Below are 26,121 nucleotides of genomic sequence, written 5' to 3'. Positions count from 1 at the left end.
GTGTGGTGGCTCTCTCTACGTGAGATGAAAGATATTTTTTTGACGCTCATGTTCGTCTCACGTGTTGTGAACCGAACAATCATGAAAGTCGATAGACAGCCCTTTAGGTCAAAATGACGTCACGTTTGCGCTAAGCCTTGCGAACAGTAGGATACCAGGGAAAAAAAGACGAGAGCTTATCAGAAACGACTATGTTATTCTATTATCGAAAATCGAAAGTGGAAGATAAAATTCGATCGGAAGCGGCATTTGAAAAATGGGTTTTTGAGAGACATGTGGTTCAATCTTCAATGAAATATTTATGTCAATGTACTGACTGCTAGTCTTCTCAGATTTGTCAGTCGGATTGTTTGAACCACTTTTGAAAAACTACTCTATTCCCCTCTTTACAACAATCACCTGCCTCTCGAATGAATCACAGGCAGTGTGGCACGGAAATGTCTGACATACCTACTGAAACAATAATTCAGCCTTAACATAGGGATATGAAGCGAATGTAAAATAAACCTGACGTCAAAATCCAAAAACTACGAAAATAGTTCTTCGTCCGTTCTTATTAGTTGTAAAATGTGTTACCGTGAAAATAATTGACAGGTATATGTAAGTTACCCATTGCAATTAAAACTGCTTTTGTCGCTGCGAAAACAGTTGAGACCTTGCATTTTCGTTAGCACAATTTGTTTTAGCATACTGATATCCATAGACCTTGTGATGTTTGTATCTTAAACGAAGTGTTGATGTTTACTGCTTGCCAACTTTACAAATAACGTATCTCATGTAAATAGTACGAATTGCATTATTTGTGTCTATTGTCCTTTTTAATTGTATACCTGTTTTATCATACGGAGTGAAGACAGATATACATAACAAAGAGGGTTGTAGAAAGTATCTAGAAAGTCATATAACATGTACCGCATCGATGCGTCATCTAAAGGGTTTTTCCATGTAGAGGTTGGCATACGTACTCTATGGTAAAACTTTATTAATTTTGAGGTTAATTCTCGAAAAAAGTTGTTTTCGTTATTTTTTAAAAAACACATGTACCTTAAATTCATAATATAATATCATACGATATTATTAATTAACATATTTCGAGCGTACCTGATTTTTCATACCAGAAAGGGCTATTTCCAACTATCTTGGAGCCATCGTCTTACAGACTTTATGACGATTATGTTGGAATTATTCTGGAATTTATAGTAACGAGAAATGAGTACAGCAGCAGCTAAATATTTCTCAAAATTGAAGTCGACGTCCGATTCTGAGGTGTACAAGACTTTATTAGAAATTCGGAAGAATGTGTCCAACACGAAAGAAGGTGTCGAGCTTCTTCTAGACAATAAAGTTATTCAGATTTTAGTTCATTATTTGCGGAAACCAAACGAGAACATCGTAGACGTATGTTTAAGTATTTTGGGGAATGCGTGCTTACAGAGGCCTGCACGGAACCAGGTGAGTCGTTACATAGGTTTTAAAATATCTTTTTCGTTTTCTTTTGTCTGTAAGTTCTAGTATATTTAGATTCAACTGTTAACATTAAACGCAACGAAATGTGTAATACAATATTTTCAATGTTCTCAGGCATTAGATGCAGGAGTGTCAGAAGCTCTTGTTCAGTTACTGCGCCAAGAGGAACAGAGGGACAGTATTCGAGGAAGAGCTTGCCGTCTTGTGGGAAACCTTGCACAGGACCGCACGTTGGCAGACAGACTGCACCGTGCTGGTATTTCATCTGTTCTAGCTCCTATGAGCGGTTCAGACGGTACTAACTCTTTAGCTACCATTCAGATGCTAGTGAGAGCCATCAGGTACATACATTTTGCAATCATTTTACTGCCACTACTTAATTTAATAAAATTAATAAATAACTCACTTTCCATTTTAGGATGTTTAATTCCAGTAAGGAACCTGCAAAACCTTACGTGTTATAGCAACTCTGTTCTCAATAAAAGCTATTGCCTTCACAAATTTTCTACACCATCCCTGTCTAGCTACTTATTAACAAGTCATGTCGCCCACCTTTTCTAGGAACAAGATATTTAAAACAGTGTTCACCAGAATTTTGCAACCCTGTTGAAAATATTCTAACAATTTTGCTTTTGGTTATAGGCTAATTTCTTTAACTAAACCAGTCTATGACTTCACATGTGTCCACAAGAAATTATCTCCTATTATAACTAATAGCACTGAACTATAGTTAAATAATTTAACGTTGCTGGTTAGGTACCTGTTTTAGAAGCTTCTTTACTAATCAACTTTAGGTCATTGCCATGTCACACATACTGCACAAATTGGACTTTTGACTTCATTTATGGTATGAGCTCCTTGTTTTTGAGCATTCCCTAAGGAAAAAACCAATGGAGAAGTTATGTAGAGACCTTCATTTCTTCTTTCAAAAGAGATTAAGCATAGTAGGAATGTTTCACAGCTGTACCTTTTGGAACTAATTTGATTAAAATAGACCATCAGTATACCTCTTTTCTTATAAAACAGAATAAAGTGAAGTAAATAAATAAATAAATAAGTATGATTATAATTCAAGGCTCAAAAAATCATTGAGAAAGTTCTCCAAGGACCTAATGTAGTGTTTACCGAACCAGATACATACATTTACATGTAATCGACAACCTGCCAGAGCCAATTAAATTTCTTATGGATATTATAGTGAAGATTTAGAGTTGATGAAAGCATTTTTTGTTGTGTGATTTTTTTTCACACTTCTGTGAAGATACTACTTCCGATGCTGCAGTAAAAAGTGTACTATAGTTCTATTTTTTTTTAAAGTCTGTAATAATTTGATAGTTATAAACATTAAAATTACTTGCTTATTGAAAAAAATTGACCCATTTCCTGTTGTAACCAAGCAAAAACCATACCTTGATATATTTAATCACTCTGACTTAATTTGGGCGGCCTGTCTTAGGTGCCTTAGCATGTGTCACAGACAGAAGCCTGAAATGACAAAATGAACATCTGTATTTACAATTGTGAACATCTGTATATACAATTGCATATGTAAGAGTGAATTCAGCAGCAAATATGTTCTGTTCTTACCAGCATTCAAAGTGATCAGCATAGCACCAGTCCAGGAATCCACTCGAGTGTCTTCTTCTTCCTTTCTCCCCAAACCTTCATTGACATAAAATTGCGAATGGGAGAACAAGTCCAGAATAGAAGATGCCAGAGCAAGAAGCTGAAGGAACCAAATACATCTCAGGCAGGCAATTTATATCAGGAAAATGAATTTCCATGATATAAATTGATTTTAACACTACATCAGGAAGGAAGGAAGACAGATAAATGTAATAACTGAATGCTGCTACATAGCAGTGAAATGTGAAGATTCAAAACTTACAAAGAAGATTTGAAGTTTCTCAAACAGAGAAGTCCAGTGTGCCTACATGTTCAAGAGATGCTTTCAACCTTCTGAGAAGTGTATGTTCAAAAGTTACGTTATCCTTAGAAAGGATGACAGGTAATACAAGACCTAAGGGTGGAGGACCAATGTGTGGCCATAATACATAAAGTTCTGCTGCTGTTCCCTTCACCATTCATCTTCAGGCATTGGCTGGTCAGATATGCCACTTTATGAGATATCTCTGCAAGCTCTTATACACAGCCCTTATTCCCTCTTGGAGTTGCACATAAAATACAATAGGCAATTCAGATTCAAGTAGAGGTTGCTCGTATCAAATGATATTTGCCTGATGTGCCCAAGGAAGCAATACTGATCCGTGAGAAATTACTCTACAGTGACTACTTTCTCATTCAGGTCCATCTGCCATACTGATCAGCAGTCACATTGTACTTGAGCATTAAATTGGTATGTTGAAACATAACACTAACATAATCCATCAGGCTGATGATATATTTTTGAGAGCAAAAAGAAAATTTCCATGCCATGGCATTGAAAGTGTGTTTTCACTTATTTTTTAATGTAATCTGCTTTTAAGCCATTGCACATCTTGTGCAAAATTTTTCAGTTGACTAGATTCTGGATGTTAGGTAAAATACCTATCTACATGTGCAATAATCCATTCATTAGATTCAAAATATTTTCTGACTACAAACTGCATTTAGTGTGGGAACAGACATAAGTCAGAAGGTGCCAAATCTGCTGAATAGTATGACTGTCACATAACAGTTTTTACTTCAGATTTTTGTGGTTTTCCCATTGCCAAAATTCTTTTTGAGCAGGAGTCCTAATGAAAGCTGTTTTAATGCTTTGCCAACCGGGCCCCTTCTCATCTATTTTTTCCTCTGATTGTTCCGAGACACTAGTGAAGTGTTCATCAGTTATTGTTTTGTCCTTTGCAAGGTAAATAATAAGAAGAATCCAGTTTTAACCCAGAAAACAGGAGTCTGAAATAGTTCGTTATTACAGTCAATTGCCCATTCCAGCAGAAGCATTGATCCTTCACAAATCTTCCTGTATTGCTTAACAATTTCCAAGAACTGTAACCCTTTCGTATACAACAGTATCTTCCATGGGCAGTCTCGTGGAGCTCCAGACATTTCCACCAGGTGATGTATATAAAATTTTCAATATTAACAGCCAGATAACATTTCCTTGGGTTACACTTGAACCTTCTTTCACATCTGACAGTATTTCCCCATTATAATCACTGTGCATTATCCAGGATGATATTGGGTGGAAGATGTTTATGGTCTATGGTTTGTTCCATAACACAAAAAAAAAAAAAACTGTGTCTTCACAGAAATGGCCCTGCAAAATCAAGATCTTGGGGTCTTTCATGCTGTGGCTGAGTGTGAAGGATTGCAGAGATGCAGCATGATGTTACAATCAGTGTCTACATACCTATACAATTTTTGACTTGTATGCCCAATTGTATGATGACGAGTCACATACATAGTATTTGTCATTCTCATGTTGGCTGAACTGTAATGAGCATAAGATGTCAGGCTGCAGTGGACTGAAGTGATCACTTTGTACTTGTCTTGTTTAGTACTCAGCAGTGTGGCTGTTTTGATTTAATGAGTCAGAGGTGCAGCATAAAGAATGCCTAAACTGTGTGTTTTATCTGAAGCTGAGCACTAGCAGGCAACCTTCTTACAGAAAATATTGTGCTATTTCTGAGATGGAATCGAGTCAGGCAGCGTACACCACATTTGATACAACAATCGGAAAACTGCTGACAGCAGTAAGGACAGCATGAATTCGAAAAAGGCATCTTGCTTGTCAAAATTTGAGTTCTACTAGATATGTGAGAGATGGATTTGCATAGTGGCTGATGATGTAATGAATGTTTCACTTGCACATCCAAATGAAATATGTCCAACAAGGCACTTGCCATGTTGTTATGTTGAGAACATCACAGTGTAGTCCAAAACTAGCTTGTATTTCATAAAAAAGTAGTACTGGTAATAACACAGGCAAAAAGAAACTTCTTCTCAACATATGTTAGACTAATGCCTCTTTTCAATCTTGTAGTTGTTCTTTTGTGCCTCAGAAAGAATGTTTGTCCTCATGAAGAACCTGAAAGATTTCACATGTGGCAGTATATGGGCAGCATACTTGATTGTGAAGACACAGAGAACCAATATATTGGTTAACCCTCTGTATGTGAAGCACATGTTGACTTCGCAAGATAATATTTCATGATAAAGGTGTCAAAAATTGAAATTAGTAGATTGATGTATGAGGTGCATCCAGAAAATAATTTCCAATGCAATAAAGAAAACAAAAACATTACTGTGTAAGAAATATTTATTGGAATCTTTACATTGCCACTAGTTACTTCTTAACATGGTGCACTGTCAGTTGTATGCCCATGTCATAGGAGTCTGCCACCAACATCTTTATTCACGAATTCATTTCATTCTGCACCTCACCTTTGTTGTGGAAATATTTTCCTGCCAGAGGACCCTTCATGAGAGGAATGAGTTGAAAATCACTTGGGTCGAGGTTAGGGTTGTAGGGTGGATGGTCCAAAAACTCTCGTCCAAACTGATTCAACACGTTTCATGTGGCATTGTCTGCATGGGCTCTTGCATTTTCATGCATAAGTGTAATCCCTCTTGTCAACATCCTACATATCCTGTTCTGGACTGCCCTCCTTGGATTTTTCAGTGTCTCACAATATCCATCAGCATTTATAGTCTCCTCTGGCATTAAAAACTTGGACAGGAGAACACCATGTTGATCCCAGAAGACTGTGCACATAATATTTTTCGGCAGAGACCCTCTGCTGAACTTGATCTTTACAGGTGAACTACTATGTCTCCAATGAATGGATTGTTGTTTTGTTTCTGGTGTGGCATTCGACACCCATGTTTCATCCCCACTGACAGTGTGGTCGAGAAACTAGTCACTTTTCTCTGTGTGCTGCTGTAGGTGTGTAATACTGCAGCCAGACGTTTTGTTTCATGTTCACCTGTCAGTTCCTTAGGAACCCATCATGCACACTGTGAAAACCAAGCCACTAGGAGACAATTTTGTGCACCAGAGAGTGAAACTTCTGGGGGAATTGACGAGAGTGTTCTGCAGAATCACTTACCAAACCCTTCCTATTAGTTCTGGTGTCACGAGGAGTGGTCAGCCACTATGATCTTCGTTGTGAGTATTGGTTCATCCTTCAGCGAATTGCCCACACCATCATTTGATTGCGCTGTTGCTAATAATATTGTATCCGTACCCATGGCACAGTGGTACAATTGGTTATGGATCTCGGCTGCTGCTGGAGATTGCTTCTGAGTGTGCAAATAATGGATAACTGCATTCATCTTAGAGTTGGTGGGAGACAATATCAGAGCAGCCATTTTATTGTAGCATTTGTGGTAACCACTGCCACCACAAGACTGAAACTGCATTGTTTTATTTCCACATACCTCCTCTCTACTCCAGTGTATGTGTACTCCTGACTACTCATGTCATCTCTGGATGTGATCAGAACTTACTTTCTGGTTTCACCTCATATCACACTAAATGTTGGTTTGAGGATATGAGATTGTTGACCTGAGAGACAATATGTTTCTGAATTGATCAAAGTAGCCAACATGTAAGTCTTAATTTTAAATTGTTTTGGGAAATCCTACGTGATGAGGTTGTACACGTGTGTTAAGAAATAAGGTTCCAGATGACATTGTCTGCAGCTACATCATTTATCTGCTGAGTCTTTAATTTTGACTTACATGTTGTTTTTGACTATTTAATTTTTTTACACCCATAGGATACTATTGTTTTTGAGGGGGTGAAGGCCTTCAGGAAAAGTTTAATTATGAAAATGAGACAGAGGCTGAGCAATGGTGGAAACTAGACATGATCTACTTCCTGGGTGGACAGAGTTTTCTGATTCTTTGTTGGAGAGATAATTAGTGCACATTTATTTGCATTTGCCATTTGTGGAAAAAAGTTACCTTGGTGCCTACACCAACAGAGCTCAGCCACAGAAGTGAGATATTGACTGCTCAGCCTTCTTGTGGAACTGAAGATTCAGCTGGAGCTTCCTTGTCAATAGCTCTTATTATTTCATTAGAATTAAGAGTCAGTTGTATTTTACAAGAACTGTATTTTCTGAATCTGTGCTGGCTGTTTGCGAATATATCATTTTCTTCAAGATATTTTATAACGTTCGAGCACAGTATATGTTCCCAAATCCTCTGCATATTGATACAGTGATATGAGTCTGTAATTCAGAAGAGTACTGACAGTCTGTTGTGTTCCCTTAAACTGAATTTAAAAAATGTTTATGCACTTTAATTTGTGTTTGCTCAGCATCTGAAGATTCAGATTGGGCTTTTCAGGTAAGAAACAGAGAAAACACAACAACATAAAACAATAATCTCTAATATAATTTGTCTAGTTTATATTTTATTTTACACTATATATATCTCTTCCACCCTTCTGTTCTTTTGTGCAGACAGAAGATCTATGAATAGAATAATTTTATTTTAATGAACAATTTCAAATTTATTTCTTTGGACACTGTTAGTTCTTCTGGTGATAAATAAAATTGTTCATTTAATATGATTATATTTTGCTCTATTTAGACTGATTACAAATTATTTTCGGCTTAGGTTTTCAAATAAAATTTTCTCAGATCACAATAATTGAATTCATTATGCATAAAGAAATACATAGCATTGACCCAAAGAGTAAATACATTGATACAACTATTTCCTTTAGATTTTGGCAGTACAACAAGAAATTCAAAATTGAAAGAGGAGTTACACGGGGAAATTTCATAACACTAAAAGTTTTCTCAGCATACCCAAAAGAACCATAAGTTGGGAAAACAAAGGAGGAATATGGATTAATAGAACACTCGTAAACCACTGTTTTGCTGATGACATTATACTGTTTGCCCCTAGTGGAGATAGACTTCAACTGATGGAAGAATATAACAGGGAAGCATAACAGTAGGACTGAAAATCAATGATAATACATCTTAAAATGTGCAGTAAATACGTCAAAAAGACAATTGTATAATTAACCATGAAGTCTTAGAACCAGATACAGTTTTCATATATGGCGCAGGTGAGGACAGCAACCGACAGATATAAAAGAAATACGTACAACATCCAAAGTTTTGTATTTTTCATTCATAGCTAAACAAAAGTATAAAAGTTGGTCTGGAGTGTGCCCCCTCCCCCCCCCCCCCCCCTTCTTTTTCCTTTTTAGTGAAGGTTTGGTGTGTCTGAAATAGAAAGTATACAAACTATATATTTCTAGAGTTCTCACTTATGCTATTTGATGTAAGCCAGGAAAACAAAAAATGATTGAGGGAACAGACGAGAGTCAAGACAGTTATGATGGTTGTGAAAATTGAGTGGGTATTAGTGGGACATGCAGCCAAGCAAATGGACAGTACAATAGACCCAGGATGTTCTTTGCTTGATTCCAAGAGATAAGGACAGACATGTGAAAAGATGTGGGAGCTGCATGGATGCATGTCACTGAAGACCACACTGTGTGGAAAAGGCTAGAGAAGGCGTGTATCCAACAGTGGATGGTAGATGGCTGTTTCTTTTGATGGCGATATCGAAACTGTACGAACTATCGTATGTAAAATAAAGTAAACACAACCACTCATCTGTAGAGGATTTGTGCATGGTGCACAGAAATATCTGATAGAAAATGGTTAAGCTAGCTTTTGAGCTTTTACACATATGTTTGGGTTTCTGTGTAGTTGTGTATGTGAATGTTGTACTCTTACTAGAGAGAGAGCAAGAGCTCGGAAGCTAATGTTAACTGTTTTCTGTTACACAGTTCTGTGCTCCATTAACCAGTCCTCTATAGGTAAGTGGTTACATTTTACTTATTTGATGTATTTTCCATCCAGGCAATTCCATTATTGTTATGTACAAACAATTGGTAATTTGGTCTGTAATGAATGTCAGTAAAATAATTAGTTACTAAACTATGAGACGGAATTATTGATCAATAGCTACCTTTAGGAGGCAAAATAATGAGTACTTCTGATAAACACATATATAGGTACAAGTACATTATACTGTCGTTGCTTTTGGAGCGGTGTTCTTGATTGATTTTTTTTTTATATGGATAATTATTTATTTGTGTGCTCCACTGATCCAATTTGTGACCTGTTGTTGCAGTGAAGAGTCAGTTTTACAATTATAGTATGCTTTCTCAGTGACAAATTTGGCAAGATGCTGACCATTTACTTGAGTGTCTGAAGAGTACTTTTTTAAACGTGTAGCGATTTATGTTTAACTATGTACACTCTCTCTCTCTCTAATTCCAAGAGCTCCAAGGACATGAGAAATTTAATTCTTTCCTAACAGTATTCATACAAAATTATAAATCTATCTTCCTTTACAACAGTTTGTGAAGAAGTGCAGGGGAACGGGAGAGAAATGCTAGCTTTTATCTGGAATCAAAGTATTTTGTCCCAGGAAGAGTGAGTTTCGTGTATTGCAGAAGACTAGCTCTAGTCAAGATTTAAATGGACATTACAACCACTATTGAGAAATTCTGAACCATATCACTAAAAAGGCGAAAACCTTGTACTATAAACTAAAATTCCAAAAACAAAGCAAAAGCAATTTAAATCATTAGTAGACGTGAAATGAATGAATTTACTAAGGCAAACGGAAGAAGCCTGGAGATACTAGAAGGTTTTAGATAGGTTATATAATGGTAAGACAGAGATTCAGGAAACAGGTTTCAAATTGTAAGACATTTCCAGGGGCAGATGTGGACTCTGACCACAATCTATTGGTTATGGACTGTAGATTAAAACTGAAGAAACTGCAAAAATGTGGGAATTTGAGGAGATGGGACCTGGATAAACTGAAAGAACCAGAGGTTGTAGAGACCTACAGAGAGAGCATTAGGGAACGATTGACAAGAATGGGGGAAAGAAATACAGTAGAAGAAGAATGGGTAGCTTTGAGAGATGAAATAGTGAAGGCAGCAGAGGATCACGTAGGTAAAAAGACGAGGGCTAATAGAAATCCTTGGGTAACAGAAGAGATACTGAATTTAATTGATGAAAGGAGAAAATATAAAAATGCAGTAAATGAAGCAGGCAAAAATGAATACAAACGTCTCAAAAATGAGATCAACAGGAAGTGCAAAATGGCTAAGCAGGGATGGCTAGAGCATAAGATAGATACTGCCTACAGGAAAATTAAAGACTTCTTTGGAGAAAAGAGAACCACTTGCATAAATATCAAAAGCTCAGATGCAAACCCAGTTCTAAGCAAAGAAGGGAAAGCAGGAAGGTGGAAGGAGTATATAGAGGGTCTATACAAGGGCGGTGTTCTTGAGGACAATATTATGGAAATGGAAGAGAATTTAGATGAAGATGAAATGGGAGATATGATACTGCAGGAAGAGTTTGACAGAACGCTGAAAGACCCCAGTCGAAACAAGGCCCTGGGAGTAGACAACATTCCATTAGAACTACTGATGGCCTTGGGAGAGCCAGTCATGACAAAACTCTACCATCTAGTGAGCAAGATGTATGAGACAGGTGAAATACCCTCAGACTTCAAGAAGAATATAATAATTCCAATCCCAAAGAAAGCAGGTGTTGACAGATGTGAAAATTACCGAACTATCCGTTTAATAAGTCACAGCTGCAAAATACTAACGCGAAATCTTTACAGACGAATGGAAAAACTGGTAGTAGCCGACCTCGAGGAAGATCGGTTTGGATTCCGTGGAAATGTTGGAACACGTGAGGCAATACTGACCCTACGACTTATCTTAGAAGAAAGATTAAGGAAAGGCAAACCTATGTTTCTAGCATTTGTAGACTTAGAGAAAGCTTTTGACAATGTTGATTGGAATACTCTCTTTCAAATTCTGAAGGTGGCAGGGGTAAAATACAGGGAGCAAAAGGCTATTTACAATTTGTACAGAAAGCAGATGGCAGTTATAAGATTTGAGGGGCATGAAAGGGAAGCAGTGGTTGGGAAGGGAGTGAGACAGGGTTGTAGCCTCTCCCCGATGTTATTCAATCTGTGTATTGAGCAAGCAGTAAAGGAAAGAAAGGAAAAGTTCGGAGTAGGTATTAAAATCCATGGAGAAGAAATAAAAACTTTGAGTTTCGCTGATGACATTGTAATTCTGTCAGAGACAGCAAAGGAATTGGAAGAGCAGTTGAACAGAATGGACAGTGTCTTGAAAGGAGGATATAAGATGATCATCAACAAAAGCAAAACGAGGATAATGGAATGTAGTCAAATCAAGTCGGGTGATGCTGAGAGAATTAGATTAGGAAATGAGACACTTAAAGTAGTAAAGAAGTATTGCTATTTGGGGAGCAAAATAACTGATGATGGTTGAAGTAGAGAGGATATAAAATGTATTGGTTAAAAAGTCTTGGTTGCAATTTTAGTTTTTTATTCTTCAACGACGCGTTTTGTCTTATTTAGGCATCTTCAGGTTATCTACATAGAAAACAGAGAACAAATACATCTATTTAAGAATCACGATCACGTTGTGCAGACTTGGATTACCTATAAGCTTGTATAAACAGATCAACTATTGAAAGAGCAAATACCTTAATTTGGTATTTCTTATAAGAATATTTGTGTCAGTGTAGCCAAAGGGCATCGTCGAATATATCAGGCCAACATCGCCTTCGTTAAACTCAGTAAAAACTAGAAATATAAAATAATAAAATCATTACCTTTTCTAAATGGACGTGAGAGGCACCAAGATCTGCATAAAGAGTTCCCGTTCACAGGAGTGAGTAACAGAGTAAGATGGGGGCTCAGGTAGTAAGCATAATGCGCCACAGTGTTGTGTGCCAGAACTGAAGCCTAAGCTGCGACGCAGCAGTGATTAAAATGGGAGATTGTAAACTGGATATACATACATACATCATACATACATCATACAATGCCCAAGGGGGGCAAAATTACCTAATTACAAGTAAATAAAGTGTTTGACTTTGTCTCTACAGTTGAGAACTTGCTTCAAGTTAGGTTGCCCTGTTATAAGACACGGGACTCTCATTGAAGAGGATGATGGCATAAATTCCTGTCAAGACATCCAGATTTGGGTTTTCCGTGTTTCTCTTAAATCACTCAAAGGGAAATACAGGATGGTTATTTGAAAAAGATATAGTCGATTTTCTTTTCCATCCATCCCCACATGAGCTAGCATTTTGTGTCTAGTGACCTTGTTGTTGAGGGGACATTAATCACCAAGCTTTCTTCCTTCCTTCAAGAACTTTCTTTCCAGATTGTTCCAAATGGAAATATCTTACACTTAATTGATCTACAGTAGAAGCTCTTAGCAGGTATTGTCATTTATTTATTTATTTCAAGTTCTGTTGATCTCATATCATGAGCACATCACGTGGGATATGGAATGAGTCAAATACAAATATATTTATAAAACATTCATTTTTATATTATTGATCTTCGTTTTTTAAAAATTAAAAAATAGTAGGTAAATTACATATACCAAGTGCTTTTTTAAATATTTATGAAAAAGATAGCAACATCCTCCATTATTGCACTTTCTTAACACAGAAAAAAGGTGATGTACATGTCACAGCAGATTCACTTCTGAAATGGTAATTTTCTGCTATATACCATCAAAGAACAGTAAAGTACTTGTTTAATGTTTCCTCTCCTGTCGCTTTTTCACTTCTTTAAGAAACACACTTGCAAAATTTACGAAGGCCTAAATCTGACATTGGTTTCAAATGAATAGGTGGTCATTTTACAGAGGATATGTTGTGGAATCCCCTTTGCGGTTTGTACCTGTGTATATTTTGTGTCATCCTTTGAATTACTAAAACCATATAGGACAATTACCCTTCACTTTTGTATTACTTTCATTTTTATATGGACGATTGGCCTCAATCTTCACCCAACAGTTTCCCCTTACTCTGTCCAGCCAGACCCTCCCAAATCAATTCCCCATGTAGCCTTCAGCATGTGCTGCTTCCCACTGGCTGCTACAACTGTACTTGCCACCCTTCCATTCCACATTCCTAGCCAGCAAATCTGCCTCCCTCTGAGCTTCTAGCCACAAACCCCCAATCTCTCTCTGTATCTCATGCATCTCTTTCCTTATACCCACTCCATCCAACACTACCCCCACCATTATCAGACCACTTGCTGCAAAATAGCATTGGCACTGTAAGTTTAGTGGGCACCATGTAGGGGCATAGGCGTGTGTGTGTGTGTGTGTGTGTCCATACTCTCACTCATCAAAAGATAACTCTGAAAGACAGCAAGTTTTTCCTATCAACAACTCAACACTTCTGCTTTTTGGCGAGTGGTCTCCTTTAATCCTAAAGTATTTACATCATACAAGAACTTTCCTACAACATTCTGTGCCATCAGTTTATCAGTGTTGACTCTCTGTGTTGTGGTTTCCAGAAAGTATTTGTTCCCATATGCTAAGAATTTTCAAAAATGAAAAAGAAATTGCCATAGCTTCCAGTGTCGTGGGTAGTGTCTGAGATGCAGTCACTTATTGTTTCCCTTCACTGTCTACCATTAAAGTTTACTATTTCATCATAGGCATCTTGCAACATATTTTTACACAGTACATTTAAGAACAGAGCAAAAAATGATATATTTGTGCGTGTGTCTGGGTACTAGACTGACTGAAGTTTGCATGCAGAAATTTCTTTCATTACTTCTTCAGCCTCTAGACTTATCTATAGAAGATAGTTCTACACTTTTAATGGTTTTGATTAAAGAAATTTGGCCATGTTTAATGTATGAAGTATCTATCCAGTGATAATTTAAAGATTATCACCAGATGCCTACTAAGTGGCTACACATGTTATCTGCCATATCCTTTTCAGATTTTGTATGTAGTGTAAATCCAAGAATTTCCTATATTGTTGTACAATCACTAATGAAAGTACTCAGTGCATAAGTTTCAGAACTTCAATCATTTTCTAATAATTTTGTCATATTTGCAGATTGCTGTGGAGTGTTTCTCAGTATAGAACAGAGATGTTGGAACTCAATTTGGTCCAGAATGTAGCAGTTCATTTAAAGACATCACAGGAAAGTGCTGTGGGAAAAGAACTTGTGAAAGCGGTGCTCAAGGCACTCACTGTAATAACAAACCATTGTACTGATGTTTGTGCTGAACAGGTCTGAATTTTCTTTAGTAACATTACTTGATCTCATTGTAATCTTGTAAATTGGTTGTAGTCTTTTTTGTTTTGTTTCATAAAATTTCACATTGCTGTAATTTGTCACAAGTTTACAATAAATGATTATTATTTAATAGAATAATGGCAACCTGTGCAGAAAAACTTTAGAATAGGAGGAGAGAGCTTATTCTGTATGTTTAGTACAAAATCTGACTAAATCAGACATGATTTGCCACACTTTTCATTTGACAACTCACTTCTCACTTTTTTGCAAACACTCTCTCTCTCTCTCTCTCTCTCTCTCTGTCTCTCTCTCTCTCTCTCTCTCTCTCTCTCTCTCTCTCTCTCTCTTTTGAGGCGGTGACTGGCAGTGAGTTTCGTATACTTTCTTTGAATCTATATTTGTAAAACAAATGGAATTATACATTGGAACTATAATATGAGATACTTAATTTACTTTTTAGTCACTGTTTACACTTTATGTACGTCCCCTCATTGTTCCCCCTCAGCATGGATGTCACACAGTGCTGCATGTATACTTGACAGGGAATTTCACTACATCTTGATTGTGTGACATTTTTTGGCACTTGGAAATACTTTGTATCCTTGTCAGCTGGCAGTTGACTTGTTAGTTTTGGATGCTCATGTGCATTATTATCAGTGAGAAAATAGGCTGGTTTCAGTTATCAGTAGAAATGGCGATTAGTAATCTTGAAGATGAAGAACTTGAATAAACATTGCATAACTTAATAAGGACCTTTGTATTCTTGTGTGTATCCCCTCTTTACCATATATGTTCTAACAAAGACATGACTTACACTTTTAAGATCCTTTTGGATGAATGGAGATTGCTTGGCCTTGGGAAATACTCATTAGATTTTATGTGAGTCATTATTTTCTTCAGTTCAGTGACAAAAGTTGGAAGGTCACTGTTGGTTGCGATATGAGGTTCGTGGAAGAAGTTTCTCCTGAGTTCATTGCAATACCATACAACATTTCTGCTATTGTAGAATGGCTTTCATTCCAGGAGGAGGAATGGAAACCAAGTAATATTGTATGTAACATCTTATTTCATTCGTTTCTAGTGTAGACTCATATGGCACTCTTTAGCATAGTGCGAAATCTGTCAATTTTTCCATTAGCCAGTAGTGGGTGGTACACAGTAGTTGTAGTCAGTCTATAGCCACAAATTTATGCCAAGGCTCAGGGTAAACTAGATTGAAACTATGTTCCTTGATCTGTTATTAATTTTTGTGGTGTACCGAAATCTGATAACTGAGAAATTAAAAAACACTCTTGCAACTGTCTCTGCTTCAGTGTTTTGAAGGGGCACAACTTCTGTCCAATTGGTGAGTCTGTCTACACAAGTTAAACAGTAAGCAAATCAATCAAAAGGTGCTAGAGGACTTACAAGGCAAATATGTACCACCTCAATCTGTTCATTGAAGCTGGAGAATTTTTGAAAAGATGATTTAGTATGTCTTGTAATTTTGCTCTTCTGGCTGAATGTACGTGGTATAGTCCATTGTTTCACATCCTTCTTAAAATTTGAGCAAACAGTCTTGGGTAATATGAGAGATATCATACTTGCATGAGTCAAGTTGTAACAATGTTTAAAAACTTTGATCCTAAATTGTTTGGGAACATATGGGCAGATCATTTCTGTTGATATATCACATTACAGCCAAAATGCACCAAGTTTAGTTAACTGCTTAAATTTCAGTAAAGTGCTACAGCTTGACTGTAGGTGTTGAAGTTTTTGGTCTTTTTCTTGAGCAACAGCTATTGAATTGTAATCTGTCATCTCTAATTCTTCCGTCTTAGACAGATGACAGGCCACTACATTTTTCTGTGCCAGAACATAATGCAAATCAGTTGTGAACTGAGAAATATAGGGGAGATAACAGAGTTACAGTGATGAAGCTTTCTCATTCTTTTGTTTGAATGCATAAGTTAATGGGGCATGATGTGTGTAAACAGAAATGTCCTTCCTTCAAGTAGATATGTGAATTGTTTTATTGCTAAATAAATAGTGAGACATTATCTGTCATAAGCTTTTGGGCAAGGGAATGACATTGCGGGGGGGGGGGGGGGGGGGGGGACAATTTTCTTACGAATTCCATCTTACAGCGAAGTTTGGTGCATCCAGAAACAATGCAGGTTCATACTCCACACTTGGAAACATTAGTAGTGCAGCTCAGTTCAGATTTCCCTTGCATTGTTCAATTTTTTTATTTCTTCTGGAGTGCAGTTGATATTCTTTTTGTTATTTTTCTTACTGCCTTTCAGATGATCATTTAGAGGAGCTTGGTTTAATGCAGCATTTTCAAGGTGATGGAATAGAAGTTGAGTGTGACAAGCAGTGCTCACAATTGTTTGAAAGTTCCTGGATGAAGTACGTGTAGAATGGCTGTTACTCTCTCCAAGTCTGGTTTGGTGCCTTCTGGCATAATTATGCAGCCCAAAGAGTTCTTTTCTGAGTACCAAACATAGACGTTCAAAGATTAATCATCAGACACATGTTCAAAAAGTGTGGTTATACTTTCCAAGTGCTGTTGTTCTGAACTGGACGCTGAACATGACGTTTTATTTCTCCTTTTAGTATGGCGCATGGTTTTGTTAACCGAAGAAATATTCTGAAAATTTACAGGAGATTTGAAGTTAATTAGCTGTATCATTTGCTTCAGTACATGTTACATTTCCCTTTTGTTTGAACTGAATGTTGTTATCAATCTCTCGATTTGACATCAACCAGAAGGTGAAAACAATGAACGAAGCTGGTACCCAGTATGTCTTTTGAAGCGCCTGTGAAGTAAATGAACATTGAAAATTGTGCCCTAATGTGAGGTCAACATTCGGCAATTTTGAGCCGTAGATTGGAATTTGAGAACCATTCACAGCAAACTGTTAATATTCAGCTGCTTCTATTTTGTCAGTTTTTGTTGCTGGTAGGTAGAGACCTCTGCTCCATTGTACACGAAAAAACATTAACTCTGAGTTGTAGTCCTTAGCAAACAAATGATACTGACAGCCTGTAACAACATCTGGGGCATAATATTATGTGTCTGCCTATTCTAGTTTCTCCGATTTTGCCATTCACCAAGCTGAATATGTTTTTCTGGTGTGCTATATGGATCAAAATGAAAGTGGTAGTAGCAATACTTGCCTTTGTTATTATATCATGTTCAGCTTCTGCTCTTCTTACAGCAACATGGTCATCATAGAGACCTGTTTTTCTCTGCTGATGTCGTAGTTCATCTGTTTGCATGCACCTTCAGTGTAACTATAACATAGACTCTATAGCTAATGACAACTTTTGTAATCGGGGTTGATGTTTTCATTAATTGATAACATTTCCTTCATATGATCTGCCACAAGTTATAATTTATTTAATTCTTCATAAATTGTTAAAATACTGTGAATATGGCCATAAAATTTGTCTAGCCAAACAACCGTCTATCATATCATCTTAAAGCAATTATTAATTTGGAATATGTGTGTATTTTTTAAGCTATTTTTTTTTCATTGTAATATGACGACAAATCCAATATCATTGTCAGATGATCGCTGGATGAATCTGTTATGTATATAAAGCAGAATGTATGTGTGTATGTTTGCATGTCTGTGATCTGCTACCAAACTCCTGGATTGACTTAACCAAATTTGGCACAGAAACAGAAGGGATGCTGAGTATCAGCACCATGGGGTTTATATAACCTCCTAGCTCCAATAGGAGTTTAGTTAGGGTAAAAGTGTTTTCAGCAGCTGCCATATAGACTGCCCTGCATGACACACATGTTAGTGTGAGAACAGTATTGAGCGGCCAAATCAATCTACTACATGTCTGGGCCAAGAAATGGTTTTCTGGGCCCCAACATATACACTACACAGTATGATGTGATGTTGTGTTGGAGTAGTAATGGCACGCTTTATTGCAAGGTGGCCTGTACATCAGCACAAAGAAATGAGTTTCAAGCCCCTGCTGTGCAGCCTGCCCTGTATCACAAGTATTTTGTGGGAGTAGTATTGGCTTACTTCATTGAACTGTTTTGCATGCAATGAATTTATTTTTATCACTGAACTGCATTGCAAGGCCTACGCCATCCAATGAGAATATCTGGGAACAGGTTGAGATGGATATAGGAGGGGTGGACAGAGTGAAGGGGAGCATTTTTCACTAATGTTTTTCCTGCATAACCTTTCATTTTTAACAGCAGTTGAGTTGGCTTTAGATAGCCTAACTGCCGTTTCCAGGAACACTGTTAGGAGGCTCTTCTTAGCTAAGCAATATTTACTTGACCCAGAACTGGCAACTACACCCCAGATATTTTCAACAAATCATGGCTCCAGTGTACTAGTAAATAATTAAACACCATAGTTTCAGTAGTTGTGCTGAAGATATGAAATGTGCTTCATCTTGGCAGAATCACATATTTGGTTTTCCAACCCAAAGTAGCAGCAATTTTGCAATGACCTTGTTCAGTTCGCCTTTTGAAGATGCAACATTCTTATGTTTCTATCACGTTGGGGTCATCAATTGAGGGAGCTTATTCTTTATGTTTAACATGAAATATAATTAAACCAGATACATTTTTAGGTTGCAAAACTTTTTATTTCACAAGTTAGTTCATATTTATTTTGCAGTCTTTACTCTTAAAAAAAATGTTGCAATGACAGGCAGAGTGTTATGCATTTTTTCACACATTTGTAAAACAAATGAACATCTAACTTGGAATTGCTTGAAATAAATAATTTACTCTTTGGTTTTCATTTTTATATGTCTTCTAACGTTTTGACGACTTAAAGTGTGAGTGTGGGTCTGGGTTATACTGATTTATTTCCCCAAACCACATTCCACTTCTTTACGAGATGACTTACTTGGGCTTTGCAGCCACTCTTCTCTACTGGATAGCCAGCTGCTGGAAACTCTCTTGACTTCTTCTCTGTCAAATAATGCTAGGTACACGAACTTTCAAGCCTCTTTCTATTAGTGAAATAAGTAGCCATACAAACTTTACGTTTCATCAGTCAATGATGTATTTGACTTTCAAGCACAATAAAAATTCTCACTTTCAACATAATATGTAACTTCAGTAAGTCTCTTGTACAGTCGTCTGTTAGAAACAAATTGATTTACTTTCGAAAAAAAGTCTGCTTAGACACCATGACTTTCAGAAAAAGAGACTGAAAAAACGTCTTGCCTCTCACAAGGCTGAGTCAAGAGTCTACAAGAGTACTTTTTCAACTGTTCTTGTTTCACATAACAATAGTCAGTGACACAATAAGCATGGAGCTGCATATAGATCCCATGGTTCTTTCTTACACACTCACTGACACATCTATGGATTGTCCGACAGGTACGTGTTGGTGCCGTTCGACTGCTGCGTCGTACTTTCTTCCCGTGACTGGCTTTAAACCTGCACACACAAAAATGTGATGCACAGTAGATAGGATTTTACCACCCCACACCCGTATCTAGAATATCGTGTGTTCGAGTCGGTTGAAGGCTAGTGGTTCTAGAATTTACACAGAAATTCTCGAATCACTACAGTCTGCATAATGACACATAGGGAAAATTGTTTCTTCTCTGGAAAATTGAAATTTTGCAGTAAGGTATGATGATTTATTAAATTAGAACATTGTACTCATGAATGCAGTGCAGCAAATTTTTCCCATTGAGGCTGTCAAAATGTTTCTTTTCTCTATTCTGTTTTAACTAATCACTTAAAATTAATTTAAATATTGAAATTAGCTCCACATAATCTTTGTAATATTTTAATTGTGAAAATACGAGAATTATTTTATGTTGATGTATAGTAAAGACAGTTGTGTAATTGTACAGCATTAATGTTAAATACTCATATACAATATATGAATAATTATTGTCCACCAGATTTTGGAGAATGAGTTTTCTTTGAAGCATGACTAGCTGAGAATTTCTTGTTGTGCTAGTCGTAAATGTAACATAAACACTTTACTCGGCATTCTTAAAAATTTTGCTCTGTTGAGAATTCCTTTTATGTTCTGGTGTTGGACATTATATTTAGGAAATAATTGTGAAATTTATGTAGAATATTTTTTCATCCACCATCTGCTACTTTTACTAATCCCACACATCACATTTAGAACAAACTTGTGTTTCATACACAGAAACATACTATCCTCTATAGGTATCAATGTGTTTCATTTACTTTGTATATTCAGCAGTAAGTTTAAGTCATGCAAACTTCAAATACCCTGTGGGATCATTTTCTATCAACATGATCAAAGAAAGAATTCACAACAGGAAAATGGTAGACATTCAAATTAATTATAGGTCTGAATCGCAGCCAAACTTATAAAAAACTTTTAAAGGAAAAATACTGATTAATTGTAAGAATACACTTTTTGTGATAGAAGTAATAAATTTTGAGGACTGGAGCAGCCATGTGTCAATTAAATGGACAGTGAAACCATTGTTAATGTGATGAAATAAGTAAGTTGTGTGAAACTGAGATGAAGATGAGTGTCATATAATCAGACAATCAGACATTTTTGTGGTAGCCACCTTCTCACTATCTCTTTTATTTCTCCATACTTAAAAAAAGAAAAAGAAATACAATTCTCCCAAGTCAGTTGAATATCATGTGGCAGCCCCTTTCTGTCTTTGCAGGGGGGGGGGGGGGGTGTAGAACTGCAGGTTAGGTAGCAAGAGTAAGTTGATAGAGGAGCAGGAGCGTAAGATCTGTGCCCTTCAGGCGCAGTTGAAAAACGCACAGGAGGAGCTAGATAGGATGAGGAGGATGAAGGGGGTTGGGGAATGGGAGCTGGCTGTTGGCAAGAGATCTGCTAGGAGAAGAAGATTTTCAGATAGTTTTACTATTGGTGTTTGTGGAGTCTAGTGGAGAGGAATCTCTAGTAGCTGTAGATGTAGGAAGTATGCAGCAGACCTCAGTAGTTACGGTGGCTAGAACAGTTGCAAAGTCGAAGAGGAAGAAGAAGGTTCTGCTGTTAGGTAGTTCTCATGGCAGAGGTGTAGGCCAGCAGTTGCAGGATGTGCTGGGGAGTGAGTACCAGCTCACCAGCATTGTGAAGCCTAATGCAAGATTGGCTCAGGTGACTGTTAACATAGGGAGGTTATGTAGGGATTTTACTAAAGAGGATCAGGTAGTGATTGTGGGTGGGGCTGATAATAGTATTGATAGGGATGGGGAGTATGACATAGATGGTGACCTGGAAAAGATAGCCACTCAGACTGGCAACACGAATGTGCATTTCGTGGAACTGATCACAGAAAGTATGGGTCACATTTCAGTGGTGTCGGTGGAGTCTATCAGCAGGACGGGTTTCACTAGACATGGCCTGCACCTCAACAGGTATGGGAAGGGGATGTTGGCAAAGCTTATAGGTGACAGCATAGGTGGTGTTGGTGGGATCACTCATTGGAAAATTCCTGCAGTAGTGGGTGTTAGAGCTGCACCTTTTTTAGATTGAAGTCAGCTGATAGGTATTCCTGCTTAAGGGAAGTCTCTCTAACAAAGGAACCACTTTTGACAAAGCTTAGGTATCCGAGTAATGAGGGAATTAGTATATTTCATCAAAATATACAAGGTATTAGAGATAAAGTTAGTGAACTGCTTATAGATGTTGACTCTGAAATTATTGGTATATCTGAACACTTCTTAAATAAGGAGATAATTCAGAGGATTCCTTTACCAGGATACAGGTTGGCTGGCAGCTTTTCGAGGAGCTCTTTGCGGTGTGGGGGATTAGCCATGTATGCGAAAAACGGCATCCCATTTGAGTCAATTGATGTTTCAAAGTACTGCACTGAAAAGGTTTTTGAATGTTGTGCAGGTGTGGTTAAATTTAATGGAGCTAAACTTCTAACTGTTGTTATTTATAGATCCCCAGACTCCGATTTCACAATATTTTTGCTAAAGCTAGAGGAGGTTCTTGGTTCATTTTATAGGAAGTACAAAGAGTTAGTTATATTTGATGACTTCAATATTAATTGTATAAGTGATTGTGCAAGGAAGAGGATGCTGGTGGACCTCCTTAATTAATATAATCTTATGCAAACCGTAATCTTTCCAACGAGAGTGCAAGGGAACAGTAGAACAACCATAGACAACATTTTTGTTCATTCCTCATTACTAGAAGGGCATTCTGTTAGCAAAAAGGTGAATGGCCTTTCAGATCATGATGCACAAATTTTAACTCTAAAAGATTTTTGTGCTGCAACACGTGCTAAATATAGTTATCAACTGTTTAGGAAAGCTGATCCAGTTGCTGTAGAGACCTTTGTAAACCTTATCAAGGAACAAGAGTGGCAAGATGTTTATAGTGCTGATACAGTAGACGATAAATATAATGCTTTTCTCAAGACTTTTCTCGTGCTCTTTGAAAGTTGCTTTCCGTTAGAATGTTCAAAACAGGGCACTAGCACAAACAGGCAGCCTCGGTGGCTGACTAGAGGGATAAGAATATCTTGTAGAACAAAGTGGCAATTATATCAAAACGTTAGACACAGTCAAAATCTAAATGCAGCAGCCCATTACAAACAATATTGTAAGGTGCTTAAAAATGTTATTAGGAAGGCAAAAAGTATGTGGTATGCAGATAGAATAGCTAAATCTCAGGATAAAATTAAAACCATATGGTCAGTCCTAAAAGAAGTAGCTGGTCTGCAGAGACAGGTCGAGGATATAGAATCAGTGTGTAGTGGGAATGTCTGTGTTACTGATAAGTCACATATATGTACAGTATTTAATAATCACTTTATGAATATAGCAGGTGAACTAAATAGAAACCTAGTCCCAACAGGGAATCATATAGCGCTCTTAGAAAAAAGTGTTCCGAGACTGTTACCTGAAATGCTCCTCCATGATACTGACAAGAGGGAGATTGAGTTAATAATTAAATCACTAAAGACCAAGAACTCTCATGGATATGACGGGGTATCTAGCAGAATACTGAAGTATTGTTCTATGTATGTTAGCCCAGTACTTAGCCATATATGTAACTTTTCGTTTAGGAGTGGTCGGTTTCCTGACCGATTAAAGTACTCTGTAGTGAAGCCACTTTATAAAAAGGGAGACATTGATAATGTTGACAATTTTAGACCTATTTCTATGCTATCGGTGTTTGCTAAAGTTATCGAGAAGGTTGTATATGCAAGGTTACTGGAGCATTTAAATTCACGTAATTTGCTATCAAATGTTCAGTTTGGTTTTAGAAATGGTTTAACAACTGAAAATGCTATATTCTCTTTTCTCTGTGAGGTTTTGGATGGATTAAATAAAAGGTTGCGAACGCTAGGTGTTTTCTTTGATTTAACGAAGGCTTTTGATTGTGTTGACCACAAAATATTACTGCAGAAGCTGGACCATTATGGAGTAAGGGGAGTAGCTTACAATTGGTTCGCCTCTTACTTTAAGAACAGAAAGCAGAAGGTAATTCTCTGCAATATTGAGAGTGGTAGTGATGTTCAGTCCCAATGGGGCACTGTTAAATGGGGCGTTCCCCAAGGGTCGGTGCTGGGGCCACTTCTGTTTCTTATTTATATAAATGATATGCCTTCTAGTATTACAGGTGATTCAAAAATATTTCTGTTTGCTGATGACACCAGATTGGTAGTGAAGGATCTTGTGTGTAATATTGAAACAGTATCAAATAATGTAGTTCATGAAATAAGTTCGTGGCTTGTGGAAAATAATTTGATGCTAAATCACTGTAAGACTCAGTTTTTACAGTTTCTAACTCACAATTCAACAAGAACCGATATTTTGATCAGACAGAATGGGCATATTATAAGCGAGACGGAACAGTTAAAGTTCCTAGGTGTTCGGATAGATAGTAAGCTGTTGTGGAAAGCCCATGTCCAGGATCTTGTTCAGAAACTAAATGCTGCTTTATTTACCATTAGAACAGTATCTGAAATAAGTGACACTTCAACACGAAAAGTAGTCTACTTTGCATATTTTCATACACTTATGTTTGTATGGTATTATTTTTTGGGGTAATTCTTCTGATTCAAAAAGGGTATTTTTGGCTCAAAAACGGGCTGTTCGAGCTATATGTGGTGTAAGTTCGAGAACCTCTTGTCGACCCCTATTCAATAGTCTGGGAATTCTGACATTGCCTCACAGTATATATTTTCTTTAATGTCGTTTGTTGTTAGCAATATTAGCCTATTCCAAAGAGTTAGCAGCTTTCACTCAGTTAATACTAGGCAGAAATCCAATCTGCATGTGGAATGCATTTCCTTGACTCTTGTGCAGAAAGGAGTGCAGTATTCTTGTGCATGCATTTTCAATAAGCTACCTCAAGAACTCAAAAATCTTAGCAGTAGCCCAAACTCTTTTAAGTCTAAACTGGAGAGTTTCCCCATGATTCACTCCTATTCTGTTGAGGAGCTCCTGGAAGAGCTAAAAAATTAAGCAAATTCCAGTGTTACATTGTTGATTTTCTTTATTTAAACTTACGACTTGTCACCTGAATATATTTTTTTATATTTAATTTTATCTGTTTCTAATATCGTGTTATAATTTCATGTATTGACTCGTTCCATGACAATGGAGACTTCTCCTTAATTTGGTCCCACGGAGCAATAAATAAGTAAATAAATCAAATGGGCTGACTTGGAGCAGGAGAGGCATCACAGGACATTTTAATTTCCACTTCTATACTTTTACAAGTAAATTCATAAAACTTTGTCAGAATGACCAGGAAGGATTCAGGATTCACACTCATAGCAGTGGAATTTCAAAAACATAACAAAATAATTTTTTTTACATGTGAAATTCATCATTTTTTCACTTACTGTTGGCTGTATTTGTTGCTATAGGTACAGTTTTCGTCATAAATAACAGAGATTCTTCTCTCCTGCTTCAAGTCGGCCCATTTGATGTCCTACCCCTCATAAGGGGCTTTTAATTTAATACTGGTTAGAATGTAGGTATTTGGTATGTATCATTCATATTTAGTGGTGGGGATGCTTTTAGTTGTTACACACAGATAAAGTATTCAATACATTTATTGGCTTTATAAATATTAAAGTATTCCAAATTCTTTATTATGTAGGTACATGCAGGATCCTCCAAATTCACATCTCTATTACCACTGGCAGCAGATCCGACTCTACGAGAATCAGTTCTTAGTACGGTTTTGAACTTGTGTCACATAGAAAGTCATCGGCCTGAATTGGGAAATGCTGGAACTGTTGAAATACTCTTAGATGCCCTAATGGATCCCAGTATATCATACACAGGTGAGTGTTTTTCTAATTTTTTATTTTATAATGTGTGATAGAAATATTACCTTAGTGAACAATGCTAGGGTGAGGGGGGACATCTCAGAAGTGCCTGTGTTGGAAGAACCATTAAGACACACAGCTGCGATCTCTTGGAGACATATAACAACAATTGTAAATCAGGACAGTCATATTGTTATTTTAAATGAATTTCATTAATTTGCTTACACATCATGGTCTTCAACAGGCAGGAGCAGCCACTCCAATGCTTCTGTTAAATATATTAACAACAAATTGTGGATAGTGCTAATTTACTCAACTTTG

General features: G+C 37.0%; 1 protein-coding gene across 1 annotated transcript in view; it reads left to right on the top strand.

Annotated features, from left to right (window-relative positions):
• Nucleotides 1-865: 865 nt before the first annotated feature.
• Nucleotides 866-26,121, top strand: part of LOC126249094 (armadillo repeat-containing protein 5-like) — a 230,848-nt gene continuing 205,592 nt past the window's right edge. The window contains exons 1-4 of the mRNA XM_049950748.1: nucleotides 866-1,452; nucleotides 1,582-1,808; nucleotides 14,385-14,562; nucleotides 25,629-25,815. Of these exons, the coding sequence (XP_049806705.1) occupies nucleotides 1,210-1,452; nucleotides 1,582-1,808; nucleotides 14,385-14,562; nucleotides 25,629-25,815 (835 nt within the window). The 5' untranslated portion in view covers nucleotides 866-1,209. The remainder of the gene's footprint in view (nucleotides 1,453-1,581; nucleotides 1,809-14,384; nucleotides 14,563-25,628; nucleotides 25,816-26,121) is intronic.

The sequence above is a fragment of the Schistocerca nitens genome, chromosome 1 (assembly GCF_023898315.1).
Source record: "Schistocerca nitens isolate TAMUIC-IGC-003100 chromosome 1, iqSchNite1.1, whole genome shotgun sequence".
Lineage (NCBI taxonomy): Eukaryota > Metazoa > Arthropoda > Insecta > Orthoptera > Acrididae > Schistocerca > Schistocerca nitens.
Note: the sequence above shows the minus strand (reverse complement) of the source record. Positions and strands in the feature narration are given on the sequence as shown.